The sequence below is a fragment of the Ochlerotatus camptorhynchus genome, unplaced genomic scaffold, assembly GCF_037179485.1.
Source record: "Ochlerotatus camptorhynchus isolate MF236.1 unplaced genomic scaffold, CSIRO-AGI_Acam_v1.1 ptg000197l, whole genome shotgun sequence".
In the NCBI taxonomy this organism is placed as follows: domain Eukaryota; kingdom Metazoa; phylum Arthropoda; class Insecta; order Diptera; family Culicidae; genus Ochlerotatus; species Ochlerotatus camptorhynchus.
In genome coordinates this window covers 564,820-587,911 of record NW_027040687.1, presented here as the reverse complement: position 1 = coordinate 587,911, position 23,092 = coordinate 564,820, and the positions used below count along the sequence as shown (strand labels likewise).

General features: G+C 36.3%; 2 protein-coding genes across 2 annotated transcripts in view; both read right to left on the bottom strand.

Moving 5' to 3' along the window:
* The window catches only part of LOC135702773 (serine/threonine-protein phosphatase 6 regulatory ankyrin repeat subunit B-like), a 172,582-nt gene that overhangs the window by 81,177 nt on the left and 68,313 nt on the right, over positions 1-23,092 (bottom strand). The window contains exon 3 of the mRNA XM_065223813.1: positions 14,522-14,631. The gene's annotated coding sequence lies outside the window, so the exon portion shown is untranslated. The remainder of the gene's footprint in view (positions 1-14,521; positions 14,632-23,092) is intronic.
* On the bottom strand, positions 3,514-22,357 carry LOC135702771 (uncharacterized). The gene is made up of 2 exons (XM_065223809.1): positions 22,185-22,357; positions 3,514-6,491 (listed from the first exon to the last, which is right to left on the bottom strand). Exon 2 carries the CDS (start codon positions 5,746-5,748, stop codon positions 3,514-3,516), a length of 2,235 nt encoding a protein of 744 aa, XP_065079881.1. The 5' UTR covers positions 5,749-6,491; positions 22,185-22,357.

Here is a 23,092-nt window from a genome sequence, read left to right as displayed (position 1 = left end):
TGCTTAGTTCAAGCGGCGTTCGACAGCTGGCCAAGGCTCCTGTGGACGAAAGGAAAGCTGTAAGGTCTGTATCCCCATTAATCCCATCAAACACATTCAAATCTCTGCAACTTATGAAATATTGCACGTAGGAGTGAAAAATTTCGCTGAGGTATAGCTGGGAGCTATTGATGAAACATACTATGATTGTTGTTAACATTTCATGTTTAGTGTTTGAGCTGGCGATGATTGGAAAACACGTGCGCGAGCGGATTTTGTACGGACGTAATGCAAATCCTGATTTGTCAATACGGGAACCTACAAAACATAATTAGATTTACCTAAATCCACTGTTCACGCTGTGCTCAAAACATTTTCGGAACGTTTGACGGTCGAGAGGAAACCGAGAAGTGATGGACCGAAAGGTGAAGTAAATTCCGAACCTCTTTGTTTGAACGGTGGCTCGTAAAATAGGAATGTCACCTGGTTTTGTCCAAAAATAAAAACAGCATTTGGGGCTGAAGTCGTATAAAGTAAAAAAAGTAGTGAACGACAAACAGAATTTGACAGCAAAATCACGGGCTTATATTTGACGAAGTTTTCATGCGTTATTATGGACAATGAAACTTATGTCCAGTAGGATTTCAAGCAGCTTCCAGGGCTGGCTTTCTATTCTGCTATGGCCAAAAATGCTACAGCTGAGTATTTCAGGACGAAGCAGGCGTCGAAATTTCTTAAAAAATACCTTATTTGGAGTAAATCTTTCGTCGCTACAGGCCCAATTAACAAGGAGATTTATCAGAAAGAGTGCCTGCAGAAGCGATCGCTACCCGTCATCAAAAGCCACAAAGAAAAGCCCGATTTGAAATCATGCCATTATGCTAAAACTGTGATGGAGTGGTACGAAGCAAATCAAGTGAATATTGTACCATTTTGGGCTCTGATGAAGCGGAAACTTTCTGGAAAGAAACAAGGAATCAAAGATATCAAACACTTCCGAACAATTTGGACAAAGACGACCACCCCGGTATCTGAGGAGTTTGGACAAACCCTATTGGATGGATTTAAGCGCAAAGTTCGAAAATTTCAAACAAATACCGAATAACTATGTTTTGACTTCGTGAATTTTTAAGTTACATCCCATGAATCTAACAGAAACAACTACAATTGAAATATAATGCGAAATTTGTGTTTTACTTAAGTTTTGATGTGTCCGGATTATTGTGGATAGAGAGGCTGATACAACCCATGCTGGATGAGTTTTGGCGTCGTTGGATCGTCGAATACTTGTCGATGATATCTCGGCGTACTAAATGGTTCCAATACGTCACACTAATTAAGGAGAATGCGCTAGTTTTGATAGCAGACGAAGGGGTCCGAAAGCAGACAAAGATGGAGTAGTGTGCCGGGCAGATGTAAAGACATCTAGTGGAGTTTTGCGGAGACCTGTTTGTAAACTGGCAGTTCTTGATGTTCGTGGTGATGCGGAAGTCAAAGCAGAGATTCGAGGAGGTGCTGAATTCGGAGCAGAAATTAGCGGAGACGGTGACGTTGAAACAGTGTTCGAGCGACACGAGGGGAGAATGTTCCGACAAGTGATTCCATTGGACAGAGGAGATAAAGGATCGTTGTGGCGTTAGAAACCTTAGATTGATAAGAGATCATCATCATGTTATTGATTTGTCATCATTGTGTTAGGATGTGTATAGAAGCACAATTTTACAAGTAAATTACAATCCATACTTTATTATGCCTAATTAGATTATTTTAGTTAAAACTAATTACAGGTTAATCTTAAAATAATGTTGAATTTATTAAACATATTGGAATTGTGAATAACGTAGCTCTAGACCGATGGTATGTAGATTGTATTGAACTAAAATAACTTCAAACTCATAATAATAAACTTTATAGCTTTGAGCTGTCGCATCACAAATAAGAAGATTCGCTACAAAGAGCTCAGAAAAGTACATTTTCGCAACAGGACTAGACACATTTTCATGATTCTGGGACTCTAATGAACATACTTTACAAAAAAATTCCCTGATTGATGACAACATTTCCTTATAATTCCAGGCTTTTGAGGTCTATTGAAATTCCATGATAATTCCAGTTTTTCATGGTGCTTTTTCGAAATTTTTGAGCTAATTTAATTCATTTGCCAACATCGAGTGAATGTGAGTGAACGTGATTCTCTATTCGATAGTTAATTTCCGCGAAATTTGGAAATCCTATTACTGCGCACTGAATGCTGAGATGTGAAGTGCAGTTCTACCATAGAGGTAACTCTAAGACTAGAAGGTCCCGAAATACCGTGCTCAACTTTTTTGCTCAGCTCTGGTACTCTCTTCGGTCCCAAGCTAATCGATTCACCCCTCGAAAATCCACTAACCCCTCATTTTATCTGTCAAACTTTCATAGTGCAGTTCTACCCAGGGCATCACAATATCGGCTTCAATCGACAAAATAGATACGACGAAGAAACTGCTAGTTTTCTTTTTTCTGTTGCAGTCGAGCAGTTTTGCATCATTCTAGCACCACCCTTTCAAGCTTCGGTGAAGCGGACGAGTGAAAGAGCGCTCGACTTCGATCAGCTAGCCTTTCATGGATATATATATTTAATGCATTTTGCACATGTTAACATTTGAAGATTGCACATACTGTCTTTCCTCCATATGTTTATTTTAAAAAAGTAACGAGAGCAGGTGACAAAGTGTCGATGAAAGGAATTGAAAGTCAATGTGGTGAGGCTGCGTTTCAACTCGAAAATCGATGCTGCTTTCATTGAAAGAAAATGGGCAAAGCAAGGCGAGAAAAAGTACAGCCAGGCTTTCGTTCTTTTTTATTTTTTTTATTAATTACTTTATTTGTACAGGCTCAATCGAATAAACTTTACAGAGCCGAGCTATCATTTTCGTTATACATTATTAATGTCTTATATTTAAAGTTAAAGGAACTGGACCGGATACGCGCGGTTGTCTCGAGGTTAGTCAGGCTTTCGTTCTAAGCGTGTTCTTTTTTATGTTAATTTCGCACTGATAGGATAGCTAGGCGTTTAAAAATGATGCGTTAAACACGTTGCTTGAAAAAAGAAAAAAAAAAAACTCGAGCTCATTTTAGAGCTTTGAAAATGTAGAGTCCCCTTCAATATCCGGAGAGCTGGTGTTTGGTACCTTGTTAATCAATATTTAGATAACCTGAGCATGTCCATTTCAAGCTGCCAACTGAAGTGCAGTCCTTTGATCTTCGTCCACTACGTTGACTTCACATCAGCAAGAGCTCTGCAACATTTTAATGACCATGCCATGCTCCGCTATCAAGCGGAACTCAACCGGTATTTAAACACTTATAAAAAAATCATATAAATTTACATAAATTTGAGTCATAACAGGCGCGATATAGCTTAATCAAACGTACTTTTCGTCGAGCAACGAAATTTTCAGTCTCAGAGCACTTAATATAACATGACATGCTTGTTTACGTCTCATATTTTATGTCAAAGACGGATTCCGTCACGTGCAAAATTAGTTATTTCTAAGTGTGTATGCGAGAGTTGCCGTTCACTCCATGATCGATTAAACATTTTATTACCTCATCGTGCCCATTTTCAGTTGCCAAATGTAGAGGTGTCAATTTTGCTTCATCCGTTGCATGGACGTTAGCATTGTTCGCTAATAAGAGTTCAGCAACATCTTTATGACCATTGCCTGCTGCAATATGAAGTGCAGTTTTACCGGAAATTGAACACATGTTAACAGTGACACCGTTGTTAATCAACAGTTGGATCAACTGATCGTGTCCATTTTGAGCTGCGAAATGAAGAGCAGTCCATTGTTTTTCATCCACTGCATTCACGTCAGCATTGTTTGATATCAAGAGTTCTGCAACGTTCTTATGGCCATTTCCAGCTGCGGAATGAAGAGCAGTACATCCATCTTTATGCACTGAATTCACGTCCGCTTTATTCTTTAATAAGAATTCACATATTTCAACAAACCCACCTTCCGCAGCAACCAGTAACATAGCCGCTAGGTTTTCTGTTGAGAATGATTTAAAAATTGGTTCAAAAGAGGAAATGATACTCAAACAGTCACACTCACATGCCCACAGTGCAATCTCCCAGCTTTTTTTACACAGATTACTTAAGATCGTGAGGTATGCCTGGTTTCCTTCCATCTTGGTCATAGAAAATCTTCGAACACCGTGATTTGTAGACAAAATTTGTATGACAATTTCTCCTGACAACGTAAAAATGTTGTCGCATAGATATTTTGCCACAAAGTATTCACTGTAAGACCGATGGCAAAAATCAACCTTCTGTTGGACTACATGAACCAGTTGTGATGTATCTGATTCATGTTCGCATCGTTTTTTAAATTGATCATGTATATCTCTATAATATTGATTTGTGAACAATTCGTTACGTACTTCAATGTTTTGCAGCTCCATAGCTAACAACTGATGCTTCAAAATATAATCACCCATCAACAAATCCAATTCAGCGTCGCTCAGAGCATATTTGGGCTTGAATTTTTCCATAAATTTCTTGTGAAAACATCTTTTAACAAACTGTCCGTACAGCTGTGGAATATTCATTTTTTCTTTAGTCAGATCAACGAGCTGATTTGGGTTCTGTTTTTTCAATGAATGGTATTTTTTAAATTTTTCTAAATAAACCTCTCCCAGCGTATTGACCATGAAAGGCGCACCACAAATTTCACCAAAATTTGAAGGGATATTTGATTTAAATTTGTTTAAAATATGTTTCGAGTAGCTATCAAAGCAATGTTCATCTAGATCTGGGTCGTACCACATCTTTCTCAAATAGTTGATTTGCTCTTCCACACAGAATGGCTCCAGAATCATAGATCTTACATTAAATTGCTTCTCTAATAATACTTGCATATGTTTTCTGGCGCTGATGATGATTCGAATGCTCTTTTTCAACTTGAGTTGTTCCAGCATCTCAATCACCCTGTTGGTGTACTTGGAGTGGATCTCGTCGAAGCCATCCATCTCTATAAGAATGGAATAGCCTTGGTCATCCCTTTCATCTGGGGCATTTTTAATGACATCGAAATATCGCTCTGAAAGGATCACTTTGAGTACATTAAGCACATCATCCAAGCTTGAAATGTGTTCTACTTTTTCGAGCTCCATTACCAACTCGCTCAAGTATACCAACAGTACGAGGACAGTATTTTGCTTCTGCACTTCAAGCGCTACAAACTGAAGCAAGCTAGTCTTCCCCATTCCAGGGTCTGCCAGAAGTATGATGATCTGATGGTCTTTAAATGTTTTCCCAAGCTCTTCGACAAACTGAGTGTCACTTTTTTCAACTTCAAAGACATCTTCGCCATTTATAATACGGCGATTGATGTAATATTTTTGCAATTGTTTTGCTTCCTTACCTTCAAGGTTCTCGTTATCATTTCTAATTTCACTAAGACAGTTTAGTATATCACTTTGTTTCAAAATTGCCTTCATTTTATTCTTTATGGGTTTATTGAGTTGGTCAAATTTTAATATCAGATCTCTAAATATCAGATCGGTGTTACTCAGTTTTCTGAGTACATCTGGACAAATCCACGTCTCACACCACGTCCACAGCTCGTTTTCAATCATTGGACATAAATCATATGGTTGACCCACTAATAGAGAAAAGTCGTCGAAGAATGGCAAAATTTCCTCCTCACTGACATAACGTGGCAAATGTTGCACCCTTGAATTTTTGAGTAAAAAGTTATTCACTGTTACTGTCTTCTTCATATCAAACTTATCTTTTTCCAGAGCATTAAATAGTTGGGCAACATTGAATTGCTCGCTTTCCGAGTTGAAGCTATCTAAAAAACTGCATTCCTTTTTTTTTTATTGTTAAAACGTCTTTCAGAGGAGTACTATAGGTTTCTAAAATTTTACTGACGGTTCCATTGTTGAAAAGCTCTTTGATTGCCTCTTTAAGGTTTGCGAAATCTTTGTTGATAAAATTGCTCAACTCCTTAATCGCTTCTTTGGTTGGAACCAGTTTCAGGTATCGGGCCTTGGAGCCAGGAAATCGTAGGATTTCATCTACTTCTACCTCTTTAGTCGTCACCCAATCATCATTGGAGATTTTTAAATCCCTATTAGTAAATATATAGAACTGCTTTTTGTATTGGTCTTTCTGAAAATTTTCAACAACTTTCAGATAGGATTGCAGGTATTTGTAAATACTGAAGTCTCCGTTGTGTTGATCTTTTAGTGCATTCAAATCGATATCATTAACCTTGTCATCTTTGGCAAGGGCGTGCTTCACCTGGAGGAAGTGTATCACCTTACGCTTATCGTCAAAGATCACTACGTCTTCATACTTGTCGGCTAGTGACATATTATAAGCCAATCTGAAACTGTCTCTCCGCATCCGTAGAAAAAACGCGACTGCAATTTGTTTTTTGAATACTTCACCGTGGTAGCCTGTTTTGCTTTTTCTTTCATATGTTCCGTGCTGTATTAGGTTCAGCATTTTGAATCACCTGGAGAATAGAAGAGAAATAACGCATTAGCGAAAGTGACAAAGTTGTTACAGTTTGACGATGGTGACAGTTTTTCACCTCAACAACAGTCCTGTAATGGAGCAGCCAAATTAATTCTCAGATTTGCAAGTTTGTTGTGGGCAATGATTCACATTCAGCTCCCAAAAGTGTTAAAACCAAAATATCTCAAAATAATTTTGTCCGTTTTTCTATTAAATTTTTTTTCTCGAAAAGCGCAAACTTAATTATTCACACTTAAAAATTGACAAAAATCGATGAACAAGAACTTTAAGTCAAATGTTTGAACTTTTCGTTTAAACGTACTTCTGAAAACAATGTTCAAAGAATTTTAAATATTTTTTTTTTTGAGAAAATAAGCATAAATGCGTACCAACAAAAAGTTCAAAAAATTTACCAAAAATTCATGTTCTACATTTTTTTTTCAGTTTTCAACTGTCCATGGTTTTGAACTTGCCAAAAGTTTGCATTTCTCATAAGCTTTTTTCATAAATCAGGCAAAGAAATTTTGAGATTACATTTGTGTTACATTTTTACTTGAAATAAATTATAAAAACCTTTTGGAAAAAGAAAGACATTATTTTCCTCTGCAACTTTGTTTCAGACATCATATCTAAAATTTACAAGTCACAAAATGAACGAATTTAGCAGAAATGTGAATCTTTGCCCATAACAAACAACTACGCAAAGTGTAACAAAAATCGAAGAAGGTCGATACAAAAATCCATGTTTTTCGGCTATTTTGCCAGGAACTTCTTAATTCCTCACTCGATCTTCTCCGATTTACGTGACGCTTTTCATAATTGTTTGTTATGGTCAATCATTAACATTTGACCTTTACTTCGGCCTTTTTTAATCTCGCAAAAATCTTGATGATTATGATGATGATGATGATGATGATGATGGTCCCACCTCTTACCCCTACAAAGGTTTGAGCTGGACGATTTATCTTTAAGATAATTAAATATGACATTTTAACCAGGTTAGCAAACAAAATCGAACTGCTTTCAGTTACAGATATAAATTCCCTCTACAGTTTACAGTTGCTTCACAGCTATATAAATTTGGAAAAGCTCAGGCGTCCACCTCTTAGCTCGCCTTTTTGTCCACCTAAACTATTGATAAGTATTACAAGCGATCAAGAGTTAATGAACAATCAACAAAGCGAGATTTTTTTAATTAATCTACTATTAAATCAAATGTTAAAAATCCATCATCACCCTCGTGGCGAACAGAAATAGTTTTTGCAGTGCTACAATAATTATTAAAAAATCGTTATGAAAGCTATCCATATAAAATAATCCGTAAGAGATAACTTCGTCAAGATACATAATTTGTCAATTCATACAAAAAAAAAACAATGGATAACCTTTCAAAAGACAGTTTTAACGTGTAAAATGCAATGTATCTTAAATTCTGTTAATGTTGTTGCACGTTTAATGTGTCTAGGTATGAACTAAAAAATATTTATTCCTTAAAAAATAATGAATTTTGGGAAGCACATGTGTAACCTTGGATTAATTTGACTGTGATATTTTGCCACTAATTGAACATGCTCGCGTGAGGATCGAACTAAGAATGAATTTATTCAGAATTTACTTAATCCTTCTTACATAGCTTAGCTTGGAGACACTTGAAAGCACTTATGTATTATTATGTATCGGAACACCAATCAGCGATCGATACTGGAAAAGAGAGAGGACAGGGAGAGAGAATTCTGGAGAAGGCTAATTGCGCCAAACCAAATGCGCTTGACAACGACACGTGTATTGTCGTGTCAGGCTTTAAGTCATCGAATTGCTTTATGAACTCATTTGCATTCGTTGCATAACGCAGTTCGATGGCGTTGGAAATCTACAGGGTGTCGATAAGTGTGGTCCTTGAGAATTTTGGGATATGTTAACATGTGCGATACACATGTCACACAAGTCAAGATATGCGGTGTTATTATTTCAACCGCGTTTTTAGTATTATATCTATGATAATCACTTCCTCTTTCAATTCGATCACACAAATATCGAGGCAGCAAACCGTTAACTACTTTAAAAATGAACACCATCGTCAAATAAACAATTCTTTGCTTCACCGACAACCATCTAGCATCAAAGTTGAGGAAGTGAATCTATTACATCTCAAAATCAAACGCATTATTTTATTCTGCAAGCGCTGTAATATCGATATTTGTGTTTTATTGACCAGAAATAAAATGGAAGGGGAAAAGTCTAGATGAGGAGAGATTATTGATTTGTATTGCTGTATTTTACTGGCTATAGTTAAATCGTTTTTCAGTCGACATAGAATTCCATACTTCTCGGCAATTTTCTTGATGACATTGTCAATGTGAGAGTTGAACTTAAGTGTGTCATCAATAATCACGCCAAGATATTTAATCTCCCGAACGCGATCAATAGTCTCATCATCAATTACAACAGAGACGTTCTCATTTACTCGACTCCGCGAAATTACCATAAATTTAATTTTTACTTGTATTCAATTTCAACTGCTTATACTTCAACCATCTACTTAGAGAACGCAAATCTTCATTCAAGTGTAAAACGGCATCATCTTAATCCTTAGCTGCAATGAATAACACAGTATCATCTGCAAAAGATTGATGTCGCAAAATCGTAAAACACGTCGCAAGTCATTAATATACATCATAAATAACAGGGGCCCTAATACACTTCCCTGGGGCACTCCAAGGTTATTCCCCACGGGACTGGAAACAGAATCATTAAAAACAGTCCGTTGAGTTCTGTCAGACAAATAGCTTTCAAACCATTTATATGCAGTACTCGTAATTCCAAAGCGCTTGATTGATCTTAATAATAAGGGCCTAGAAATTGTTCCAAAAGCGCGTTTCAGATCCAAAAAAACAGCAACAATCGTATCTTTACACTCCAAGTTATTTTTCCACTTCGCTAATACCAAATTCAACGCGGTTTCACAAGAATGACCTTCCCGATATTCCGATTGTTCTGGTATCAACAAGCTATTACTAGTTAAATACTCCTACAGCTGGCCTTTAACAACAAGTTCTAAGATTTTCTATAATGTGTGCAACATGTTGATAGGATGAAACTCTTCGGCTTTCATCGTTCCAGCAACTTTTTGAATAGCGAGCACTAAGGATTCCTTCCAAATTTGTGGCACATAACTCTAAGTTCATCTAATGTAATTGGGTGAAAAACTTCAAATCTACAACTACTATTAACTGGTTGTTTTATTTCGTCATGTTCATCGACCAATTCAATGGATTGATTAATCAATGAAACACTGTCTACGAAATAATCGTTAAACTTAGCTGCAATTACTTGTTCTGACTGTTATAATGTGCCATTAAAAGTTATGGACCGCGGTTTGCAATTACTAGGTTTTAATAAAGATTTCAAAATTTTCCATAACTCTTTGCTGTTGTTTTGATGCTGATCAATCTTCCTTTGAACATATTCACAACGAGTTTTCTTTAACGATTGTGAATACTTATTACGCGCGATTGTGTACCTAGTCCAATGATTGTCATTATTAGATCTACAAAATTTTTTGTACCATTTGTCCCTTTTCCGTTTAAGACGCAAAAGATCCAAATTGTACCAGCTGTTCGAGTTTTTCAAAGAAACAAACTTTTGATCAACTAGTTGATTGGTACACGTTTTCAAAGCGTTATTAAGAACAGCTGTAGATTCATCTAAGTTACCGGCGGCGAATGGAAAATCCACGCTCCTCTCAACAAGATTCGAAACAGCTTGTTTCGAATATTTCCTTCCAGCACATGGTCTAAGATATTAATCACTAAGTCTTCACAAGAGTTGATTTTGTCTTCTTTTTTTATGAGCTTGTTCCAACACAGTGCAAACCCGAACAATGTGTCAATGTAGACCCGAACCCTCGCCAGTTTTCAAAAATAAACATTCCAACGGACGTTTTTGAGGAAACAAGAGCACCATTCTATTGGGTAGTACCAATCCAGGATTGAACGGAAGAATTAATAATTTCGTTATTAGAAACTATTTTTTTCAAATTGTCGTTTTTATTACTGTTGTCAAAGAAGTAACCCATGTTCTTCAAAGCTAAATTTTTTGGTCAAAAAAAAAATGCTCTGAGCCATTTATTTTTCGAAGATATCGATTACCTCCGCGAAAGGAAGTAAAGGGGCAGGCAAGTAGCTTTTTTTAAATGTTTGATTTAATTTTTAGTTTGTTCCCCGAAGAGTTAACGACATATGATTTTTTGCTAGATCTAAGTCAGGTCAATTTATTATATAGCACACAGTGTTGAATAGTTCATTTTCAAAAAAAAAAGAAGTTATTTCGCCGTTCTACAGAGAATCATTTCGCTGAAGAACTAGCTATGCAAAAATCGCAAACGAAATGAGGATAAAAGTTCCCGAACGAGATGAGCGAAACAGTGTAGCAAACGATTCCGAAAGAAAATTCCGACTTCACTCTCTCAACCTATTTCACAAAAAAATCAAGAAACGAGCAAGCTGATGTTCTTGTCTCCTATGTCATGTTTTGTCGAATGGAATTATCTCGCTTAGTTTCTGTCACCAGGGTTGCCAGATCTACTGATTTATCGGAAGTCCTACCGATTTTTGGAATGCCTACCGATTCTCAGACGAAAGGTTCAAAACTACCGATTTTTCACTTTCCCTACCGAGAATCACAGATTTTAAGGCTGTGTTCCATTTGGTGAATTTTCACTTAAACTTTACGCTTCGAAAATAAATTGTAGTGTTCGAAAATCCCTCTGTTGTTGATCGTCCGATTTTTTTTAAGAAGGTCAAGATTAATTCCTGATCGGTCAGAAATAAGTCTGCTGGAATAGCAGGTTTATTTGAATTTTTTTCATCTGTCAAGTTTAGGTGAAAATTCACCATTCGAACACAATGTTCTTCTTCTTCTTCTTCTTCGCATTTCAAGCTTATTGCATATCGCACATTAGCTTATTGCGTGCTCTCAACTTAGTGTTCTATAGATGCACTTACACAGTTATTAATTGAGAGCTTTCGATGCCTGTACCATTTTTGCATTGATGTGATTGTGTGGCAAGTCCAATCATACTTCTATGCCCAGGAAAGTCGAGAAATTTTCCAACCCGAAAAATTCCTAGACCGGACCGGGAATCGAACCCAGCCGCCTCCAGCATGGTCTTGCTTTGTAGCTGCGCCCTTACCGACTGAGCTAAGGGAAGCCCCTTAGTAACACAATGTTAGTAATCTCGAAAAAATTTCAAAACCTATTTTTTGATGTCCTAATAAAAATGTTATGGTTAATTTGCTTAACGACGTGTTCGGGGTATCATCCAAACTATTTGTGGATGATATGTTGTCCTCCGTTTTTGACAACATTAGAAGGAGAAAAGGAGACAAACTAGTCAAAAGTAGGTAGCAGTGGGTACTTTTTTCTCACCGTTTACGAATGAGTTTTTTTTACGTTTAATCAACTTACCAATACTTGTTCGTTTACCCTATTAAAAAAACATCGGTTCGAAAGTCTGACATTGCGCGTGATTTGTTTTCATCGACCCCTCCCCCTCCCCCCCCCCTCCACTCACAAAGATTTCAAGTTTCGGAAGAGCCTTCGGCCTACCGATAACTTCCGATAAAAGTTTTGAGAACCTACCGATAATGAAAAAAAATAATCTGGCCACCCTGTCTGCCACTCTGCTGTTTTCTTTTTCTATATAAGGTGTTTTGCTTTATGCATGATGATATTTAGGTTACATACTTGTTGGAGCTACCCGTAAGTCATAATTGCTGGGAGTTTACATTTAAGATGCATTTAATACACATTTAGAAGGATTTCACTTTATGTAACTCTAGTTTTAAGTTAGTCATAAGAGCATCTCCACCGCTGGTTCTCATGTCGGTTGTTAAATGATGCCCAGAATGGGTCTCTATTTAGTTTAGAAACCGGACAAAATTGGATTTCCCTCCGCTGTTTTTTTTTAGGTTTTGTTTTATTTTTGTGTTGTGATGGTCGGTGCAGGAGGAATAAAAGTAAGTTCCCGGAAAACGATATGCTGTTTGTTCTTGTAAGTATACTTGAATGTTTGTTGTTTAATAACATGTCTTTTTGACGTAGACTACGTCTTACGGGAAGGTACTGGGGGGTAAATCGAAAATCTAAAATTGCGACCGTCACGAAAAGGTGTAAGGTTTTGAACGCTTATAACTTTGTCAGTTAAAGATGAAATTTTAATCCAAATACACCAATCGATAGGAAATAATTCTCGTAAGCTGTTACAATAAAAGATTTTTCAATGTTAAAAAAAAAACTCCAATTTATTATAAAAAAAGAGGAAATCGACTAACTCCTACATGATTTCCCCAGAAGTTGCACTGGTGGTCATATAGGTCAACACAGACTTTATCTAAAGCTGCATGATTTGTACCACTGGCATGGAATGAAAATTTCGATCGCAAAATTCAATTTTGCAAAATAAATAAAATTTTAAAAAGGGCAAAAGAAACATCGATTCCTGCATAGGCATTTGATGTTATATCGATTGACACTGTTGGACCTTTGCCAAAAACAGTTAGCAATAATCGCTATTGAATAACAATACAATGCGACTTTTCAAAATTTGCTGTTCTGATACCCATCCAGGATAAAGAAGCTTCCACTATTGCACGCGCATTAGTAGAAGACTTTATTTTAAAATTTGAAAACTTTTTAGAATTGAGATCTGACAGTGGTATGGAATATTGTAATGAAGTACTATGTCAGATTGGAAACATTATTTATTTCAAACCAAACTTCTCAACAGCCTATCACCCACAATCAATAGATGCTTTAGAGAGAAATCATAGATGCCTGAATGGGTATCTAAGGTTTTTCTCGAATGATCACCACAATGATTGGGATGATTGGGTAAAGTTTTATTCATTCGTCTACAATACGACTTCATACACAGACACGGGGTGTACACCCTTTGAATTAGTTTTTGCCAGAAAAGCTAATTTGCCACAGGATCTCATTTATAACAAAGTTCAACAAATTTATAATTTTGAGCAATACTACAATTAAATGAAATTTAAAATACAAAAAGCTCATGAAAACGCTAGGAATAAATTAATTCAGGAAAAAATACAAAGAACTTCACAGTTGAATAGAAATTTGAATCAAATAGATGCGTCTGTTGGTGATTTAGTATATAACATATGAAAACCGGAAAAAAATAGATTATTTTTACGTTGGTCCAAACAAAACAAAGAAAATTGAAAATTGTTACTGTGATATTGAATATTTAGGACAAACAAAAGAGATAACAGTACATAACAACAGATTAATAAATTTATAAAAAGGAATGAAATAAAAAAAGAAAAACAAAAAAAAAGAGGGAAGGATATAGCAATTAGGATATATTTAATGAAATATCGAAAGTTCAAGAAGAAGAAGATCAAAAAAAGAAGAAAACAAAATCAAAATGTATAACAAACTGCATTTCAAAACCTTCAACAAAACAATACTCAAGGAAGAAAAATTAAATTCTTATTTTCAAAATTCATACGAGTGTAAAATTTCTTACGCTACTTTTTCTAAAGAGGGAAGGTGTAATGTGATGATTAAGGATTCCTAAAATTTAACATAAACTGTCACTCGGTTGCCACACAATGAGACGGATGATTTTATCGTTTGTAATATAAACATCGTAGCAGTAATAAACGTACATAGTGTAATAAACTTATTATTGACCGAACCTTTAACCTAGTCATACGCTGCTAACGGCAGTTTATATCACAGCCAGTAAAGTAGTTAATAACACAGCACTGTATTTGAAATATCCTCGCTAATTTTGTGAAAAACAATCGTCACTTGTGCTGTGCCACTCCCACACCAATACACGGACTGGTGAACTCACACATTCACACTTTTATCACACACACACACACACACCCACCAACCCATTGATGGGACTCAAATTAGGTTAAACGATCATCAATCAACTGCGTCGTCCAAAATGGGTAGAAAATGTATCGAACTAAGTCGTTGCACCCACGCACTTACCTGATGGTACTTTCCGCCAAGTCACGAAGGTAATCAGTAAGCAATGGTTAAGGGATAAACGTCTGACCGATCACTTCCTTTTGCAACGGTTTATGGAGCACTGTGGTACTCTGAAATTAAAAAAAAATAATAGTGTTAATACTGTATTCACCTTCATTTCTTTCCCTAAACAGCCAATCAAATTGGAGAATTATTAGTGAACGCAAAACGCACAGGTTCGGAGAAGGAAGAAAATCCTATTGCAGCTAAAGACACACTCACGTTTTACTTTTTTTGTTGAATGGTTAGAATCTTCCAATGGTGAGCAACGCCCCAAGCGGATACAACTAACTAAGTAGCACTGCCGAAGTGATGCGTGCTGTCATCAATGTCAAATGACGTAAGATGTTGGTGATAGCACTGAATTTCGTGAATCCATGGATCATAGCACACTAGCCGAACCAATCACACACTTGCACATTCCAACCAATCGCATTAATATTCATTAAACGGCTGCCTCATTCATACACAAGACTAAACACTCAGGCCATGCTACGGTTCGTTCACACATGCAGCTTTAGAGTGGCCCACATGTATATGGGTGAAAATTTGACGTAGGCCTACGTCTTTAATTTCTATACTGGGGGTAACACTGAAAAAAAAAATCCAAACAATAGAGCGCAAATCGAACAAACGACACATTGCTCATGCGCAGTGTTGCCATATTATTTCCATTTTTAATCTGTATTTTCGAAGCAAAAAAATATTTTTAATCTGTTTCTGGCTGACAAAAATCTGTAAAATAATCAAAAAATCAAATCCCAATAATGAGAGACAAGAATATTTTCGTAAAACTTGATTTTTTGATATCCGAGATTAGAAAAATCTTTGTCAGGTCGTTTGTTAATTTTTTCTCAACAATTTAAAAAAATGAATAATAGGCATTAAAGTTTTATGAAGTATTAGTTATAAAATGTTATGCTCGATGTTTCATTTTCTCAAATTCTTCTAATCAAACCAAATTTCAACTTTATCTAATCATTTGGCGGATTAAAAGGATATTGAATTCGCGAGCTGTTGCTCGAACCTATATACCTAAGTGCACTCAGTATTTTTTGCGATAAGCTTTGGCATGGTTTCATCTGATTTTCTTTATTTGCAATCGTGTTCATATGTTCTATCACCTTAATTGTATTTTGTCACAAGTCACAACACATAACTTTTAATTCGATGCTTAGTAGAATTGAATAGAATATTCTTTATTTTTGATACTACGCTAGTCAAATGTCAAAATATCCAGTTGACTCTTCGACTCAGAAACTGTAATCAATCAGCTTGTGGGTTTTTGAAACGGCTTGTTTACTTAAAACGGCGACAAATTAAAAAAAAACATAGTACCTCTCATCTTGTGAAATGGTTATTTAAACAATAAGAATGAAAAACTAGCATCCCTTTTATCGAGCAATCAGAAATCAGAACATCTGCGCATCAGAAGTCCGTTCAAGATGAGGGTACACCTATGTGAATCTATTTAAAAAAAAAACCTTTAAATTGGCATTCTAAGATCACGAATAGCTATTTGGTTGTGGAGTAATCTCTTCTGAAAAATGAAATTTTTAAAAAATCTCAAAAATTCAGGGTTGTAGCCCAAAAGGACCTAGGCACTTTAGAGTAAAATAAAAAAAGGCGTTTGTTCAGAATGCCAAAATAAGCATTTTGGCCAAGTTTGGCTCAAATCGGTGACATCGACCATAACTTTTTTTAAATTCTGTATCCACTTGAGCTGGAATGACTCATAGGTGTATAGGTATTTCAAGACATCAACATTGCACCATTTGTTTAAAGTAATACATCTTCAATATTTTAGCTCGCCGTTACAATGATCAAATCGAATTAAATTTTTTTGCTATCTTGATAATTTTATCGTGCTGCTATATGGCTGTCAGTAAGTTTTAAACGACTATTCATATTATGATACTCACTCTTAGTTGCGGTACAATTTACGCTTCGTTGGTTTCACTTATTTGAATTCTTCTGTGTACAATTATGCTCACCAAATTAAACACCACAAAAATACTTCTTCACCTTACAGCTGAGCACTCTAGATAAGGACTAACTGGACTTCACCGTCACATCGCTCTTATAAATGGATTGTGATGAACTAATCTGCTGCGCAGCGTCGAATTTCGATAACGATAATTATACATAGCAAATTCACAATCTCGTACTGGCGAGCAGTGCTGAGCTTTGTCATTGTCATTGACAGACTTTTGCGCGATATTGACAAAATTGTTTTTCACATGGTCAAAATCTAATTTATTTTTTCGTCAATGACAAAGATTCACCTGGTAACAAAAGATGTAATTTCGTGCATTCTGCAAGAGAGCGTGTCACTTTTACTCATTCGTATGGAGAAATTTCTTAAAGCTGAGTTTCCTACGCTACGCATAAATTTCTCCCAACGAATCACTAAAAGGCACTCACTCTCTGGGTCAAATTCGTTTTCGGTGTAAGCATTTGGTAACCAGTCGACAAAAACATATTTTTTGGGTGGTTTATCGGTTTTATCAGCTCAATTTTTAATATCGATAACAGGCCTGTCATGGTGATTACTCATGGTTACTTGTTTTTTTTTTTTTTATCAAAAATAACTGGGCGCAGAAATATCGATCTTCATGTGAGCAGTTCCACGCCAAACGACGAATAGATCAGACTCGACCTTCTCCAATTTGTATGAAACTTTGTGTAATTGTTTGTTATGGGTTATTATTCACATTCTTACTAGAATTCGGGCCTTTTAGATTTTGGAAATTCGCTGCTGCTGCGGCCCAGTCAGTTCTAGGGTCCTCCACCACCCCTGGTTGATCATACGCTGGTGCTGTCTCAGATAAGCCTGTCTACAATTCTCCGTTCACCTTGGAGGAACTTGTGACGCTCGCGGCCGAGGTCATCACCCAGGTAACAATTTGATGCTTAACAAGTGTTGATTAATCGATATCAATTCAGCCTTAGATTGAATAATTGCTGTACATAGACCACGTTAGCCTTTGTCCAGCTTTTAAACATCTAAATCTGGTGATTTTAATCAGCCAAAAGCTCAACAGTTTTATACATTATAAGCTTTTTAAGGCATTAAATAACAGTCTTTTCCAACCCTTGTTCAGCCTTCTAATTTTATTTCAAAAATAATAATGGAAGACCGTTCCATGTCTTATGCATTTATATGGAAATTGCTTTAACTTGTTGCTGACTAATTGGATTAACATATTTATATTGTTAAGATAAGTCTAAAAATTACCTTTGCATTTCGGGATTCGAACCGGCAATCGCTGATTCATAGGCGTCAACCATACCTTCTGGACCATTTAGGCATATGTGTGGTAAAAGGTATGATCATTAACTTGAAGCACGTCAAATTTATGTAGAATAACAGCAACCGGAACAGTATTATACAGCAATGCAGAATTGTAAGCAACAACTGGTGAGAGGAATGTCATTGTCATGTGCACTTTACACAATGTGGACACAAGCACGCGATTTATTTTGATGGTCATTTGGATGCTATTTTAGTGCCATCATTGAGTAATATTTTTGGAATGCGGTCTGAAAATTCAGTACAATACAATATAAAGTGGTGAACAGTCAAAACACAGAAGTACAAATGTTAATACTTCCGACGTCCTCGTAGACCACTTCTACCTATAGCTATTCCTAAAAATCTCCTTTTCCTTGTCTCTACTGCTGCCACTGCCTGTAATTAGAAAGGTAGGCAGTGAATTTAGTAGAACTAAAATGCCGAACATGCAACGAGTTAAACAGACACTGACGACATTTAACTAATCAAGCTATCAAAATATGTGGAACGTATTGCTAATTTGTGGAGTTTTGTAAAGTTTAAATAAGGCTTGTTCAATCTTTGGACGAGCTTACCTATTTGAGGTTGGATTATGGGGATACAATTCGCTTCATGCACTACTAATCAACTATTTATTCAGCCTGATGTTAATCAGCTTTGTACACCTTATATCAACCAATAATCAGCTTCTGTTCTTAATGTTCAGCTTGTATTGTTACTTGGGCATCATCATGCGCACCTGCAAGACTCGATCTGAACAGCTCCATGTTGCCCTGCCCCTGTATGGATCGTGAGGCCATCAAGATCGTAAATTGGAACGCTTGCTGCTTCAACATCGAGTCAACAAAAACATCGAGTTTGTGAACTTTCTCAACGAACGGCACATTGACATAGCCGTCATCACCGAGACTCACTTGAAGCCCGAGCTGAACGCCTTCCTTTCCGACTTTCGGCTCGTAAGGCTTGACCGCACCAGCTCCGGAGGAGGGGGAGTGGCTATCGCTGCGAGACGGAACATCAGCTGCCGGCTACTACCAAACTTCCAGCTGAAAACTATCGAAGCCATCGGAGTTGAGCTGAGCACATCGCTTGATCCAATCACCATCATCGCGGTCTACTGCCCCAAGCAAACCAACATTAGAGACGGCTCGGCCGCAGACCTCCAAAGAGACATCATCAACCTAGGTGGCAAAATTTCGTCATCGCTGGCGACCTGAACGCCAAGCATCAAGCCTAGGGCAATAGTCGGCGAAACCAGAACGGCACTTTCTTGTTCAACAGGAAGCCCACTACATAATCATGTGCCCGTACACTCCCACCCGGTTGAGTCAATCCGGAGCTTATGCCACCATCGACATCTTCATCAGCAACATTGGCGATAACATCTCTCAACCTGTCGCCTATCAGGAACTGAGCTTGGACTACTATCCGGTGGTGGTCCATGTAGTTACCTCGGCCAATAGGTTTCAAATTTTCCAGCGAAATTACTATCATGTCAACTGGCAGCAGAAGGCTAACCAACATTATCCAGGCCAGGATGGTGGAACTCAGAAAGGAATTTTGAAAAAGTTCAGGGAATTTTGTAGAAGATCTAAAGATAGTTCAGTAAACTTCTAAGAACTTCAGGGGTTATCACTTCAGTATAGGGAACTTCGTTGTAATTTGTCAGTGATCTTAATTCTTAAAAGCTCCGTGAACTTCTTGGAGGTTTTGGTAACTTTGTTAAATTTCAAGGAATTTTCAAGATGTTCATTAATATTTGTAGATGAAAGGTGCCGTTCCAGAAGTGCAAAGATGTTCAGAGATCTTCGTAGAATTTAAGAGAGATTAACAAAATATGTAACTTCGTAGAAGTTGAGGAAATTTAGTAAAACTTAAGGGAGATTTGTAGATGTTTAGGAAGCGTTGCATAAGTTACAGGATATTTTTTCAAACATCCTTCCTAGACAGCAGGAAATATTCAAAAGACCTCCATATAGACGAAGATATTAGTAAATTTCTCTGGATATTTTTCCAAGACTTCAGGTGGATCAAGTTCTGAGGATCTCCAACTGTTTAAAATTCAAGTTTCTCTCAAGACTGTAGGTTGTTCAGGCTGTACTGTAATCCGGGGGCAAATTGATAATTATGCGTTGCACTTTTAACTGTCACGTATAACATGATCGGTGAGAGATATCAAGAGAAATCTTAAAAGTTTATCAGTAATTGTATAGAGCTGACGTTAGGTAGCACACAATATCAACATTCAAACAAACGATCATAGAACTGCAACGAATGATTTCATTACCATTCAAGAAGCATTTTTTACTAAACTAAGTGTCAATGAATTCGAATTATTTAATTAATTGCAGTAGAATGTTTCAAATATCAAGAAATCCAGGGTTTTTCGCAAAATTACCAGTGAATTTGATTGAAATTGGCTACATTTAGGCACAAATGAGCATTTAAGACATATTTTTTGGCATTTCTGCTGAAAATACTTTTCACATAAGAGTTTAAGCATCTGAATCTGATTAAGGGAACCCACATTTTATAAGAACCATTACTAGAAATGCACTGGGAAGCCAATTGAGGGGTGGATCAATTTTCAAAAAATTCCTAAAAATTAACAAAACATCCAGTATTATAAGAAATCACGCAGGACGATGGAGCCTCATAGCTACTGATTTAAATACCATTAGTTTTTCAATCTAGTTTATTCGAGAGAAATTTATTTATTAACGTTAACAAGTGATCAATCTATCCTCGGATTACGGTATTCAAATGTTTTCCAGCTAATTGAATCTGATGGAATCTTGAATGATGAATCTAGATTTTATGGAAGACCCGTGCCTTGGTGATTTAGCTATATTGTCAAGAATTAGCACTCCTGCAGATGAATTTCGGGCATTAATTTCAACAAAAAGATGCAAGTTTCTACATATATCAACTATGTATGCCCGGAATTCAGCTGCATGATAGTTTGAATGCCTTAGCACATAGAAAAATTCGTGCATTTTTGTGTGTGTGTTTTTTTTATTAAATTCATCAAGAACACTGAAAACCTTTGTGTAAATATTTGATTGGTTCCGAATGGGTAGAACCAAAACTATCTTTATTTAAAATTTTAAAAAATCCCACATCTTCTGTAAACATAAATTTAATTATTATCTAGTTACAAACAGGGACACAATCATTCAAGTTTCGAATTCATTCATTTCGACTAAAATTAAAGATAAATCTTGATTGACTCCGAATGTTCGTTAGTCCGATGCATCGAACACAAATTGTTCTGGATAAATGCTTTCTTACTTTCTTTTCGCTTCAAATATTACTTTTCATAATTTTTGCCAGATGTAAAATTTTTTATAAATTTTTGAATATTAATCTTGCACATTTTCTTATTTTGAGATGCTTAAATTTATGACATCCGGACGTTAGGTGATTTTATTAAAAAAAAGCATGAACAAAGGATCATTGCTTGTTTAAATTTAGTAAGCTTTTAAGGATCCCCCAATCGAGGTCCCAATCTAGTTGCTATGGAATAAATATAATCAAATGTATTGTTTCACCACTAAAATAAAAGTAAGACTCAATGATGTTTTATTGTTCACAGAAAAAAAATGTACCCGAAAACAAGCATTTTCGCGAGTTTTTATTTAACCGTAGTCCAGATAAATTTTATAGCTACGTCAATGCTAATATCAAGACTACACTTTTGCCTAGGGCAAACAGCCGGGTAATTTGCTTGCCGCTCGACAGACGACCATACGCATCAAACGAAAACCGTCCTTTTCACCATCACCAAAACGGTCCTTTTGAGGGCCAGAAAACATCAAAACGGATTTTTTTCAGGGCCACCACAATTTTCAAAGAACAAGAATAATTACACATGAACTGAAAAAGAGTCTCATTAGTAATAAACGGAAAACGGACACTGATCAATTATGAAAATTTGGAAGAAATCAACGGATGTCTTAAAAATGCCGGGAAATTTTGAATAACGTTCGATCAAAATAGTTAACATATGTGAGCGTAGTCCTACGTCAACTGTTCGTACAACCCCATTGGGCTGTCCTTTGTAGTTTTTTTTTAAGCTACGTACGATAACAATCACTATATAATCTCATTTTATTCGATTTCATACCTTACGTTTATTTCGTTTTCTTCTTGTGATTCATATTTCGGACACTGAATTTGAACAAGCGTGATGTATGATAAATCTTCAACATGTTATCTCACCGTAACATGAGCGAATCAAATTAAAATCTTTTGCCATCTCGATAATTATATGCGCTGTTATATGGCTGTCGGTCAGCTTTAACCGAATATTCATATTATGATACTCACACTTAGTTGCGCTCCAATTTACACTTCACAAGTTTCTCCAATTTGAGTTCTTCTGAGTAAATTTTTTTTTTCACCGAATTGAGCACCACAAAAATACCTCAAGGTAGTGAGTTCTTCACCTTACAACTGAGCAATGTATGTAGATAAGGACTAACAACGAGCTTCTGCTTGACTTCACCATCGCACTGACTCTTATAAATAAATTGTGATGAACTAATCCTACTGCGCAGCGTCGAATTCCGTTTCAATGAAAATAATTCGACGCATCTGACGCGCTGATAATCTCTCTTCATTTCAAACATCATAGTCAGTACGTTTTGCATGTTAAACAATAAAATTATGAGGTTTTGTGCAAGGCATTATGGTAGATGTGGATGTTATGTAATAATGATAATTATGTTTCAGTGCATTAAATAAACTGAAAACTTGAGTCGTCTTACACTCAACTTGAGTGAAATCTAGTCAGCATGTTCATTATTCCTTTATTTAACGTCGGTATCTGTTCTGCAATTCGGTATCTGTATCTGTTGACGGAAATCGAATGTGCAGGAAGGCAGCTTCCACACCTGCGTAAGATATCGCACCCATTCAACACACACACACATGGGCTGGGACCAACGGCTTTACTTCCCTCCCTGAGTTATTTATTTAACAAAGAAAATGTAACAGAACGTGTCATAAACATTGGCTGGTTAGTTGTTAAAATATCAAAAATCATAATATAATGAAAATTCATCTAGTGGTAACAATATTATAACAGATCTTGATATGATTTTATCAAAATTATTACAAAATTAGATATAATCTATCGCATTCAAAATTATATATATCTATATATAAACCGTTGTAATAAATTCCCATATTTCTGGCAATGGAAATGTCATTTATTTTTTACCTTTTTTTTAATC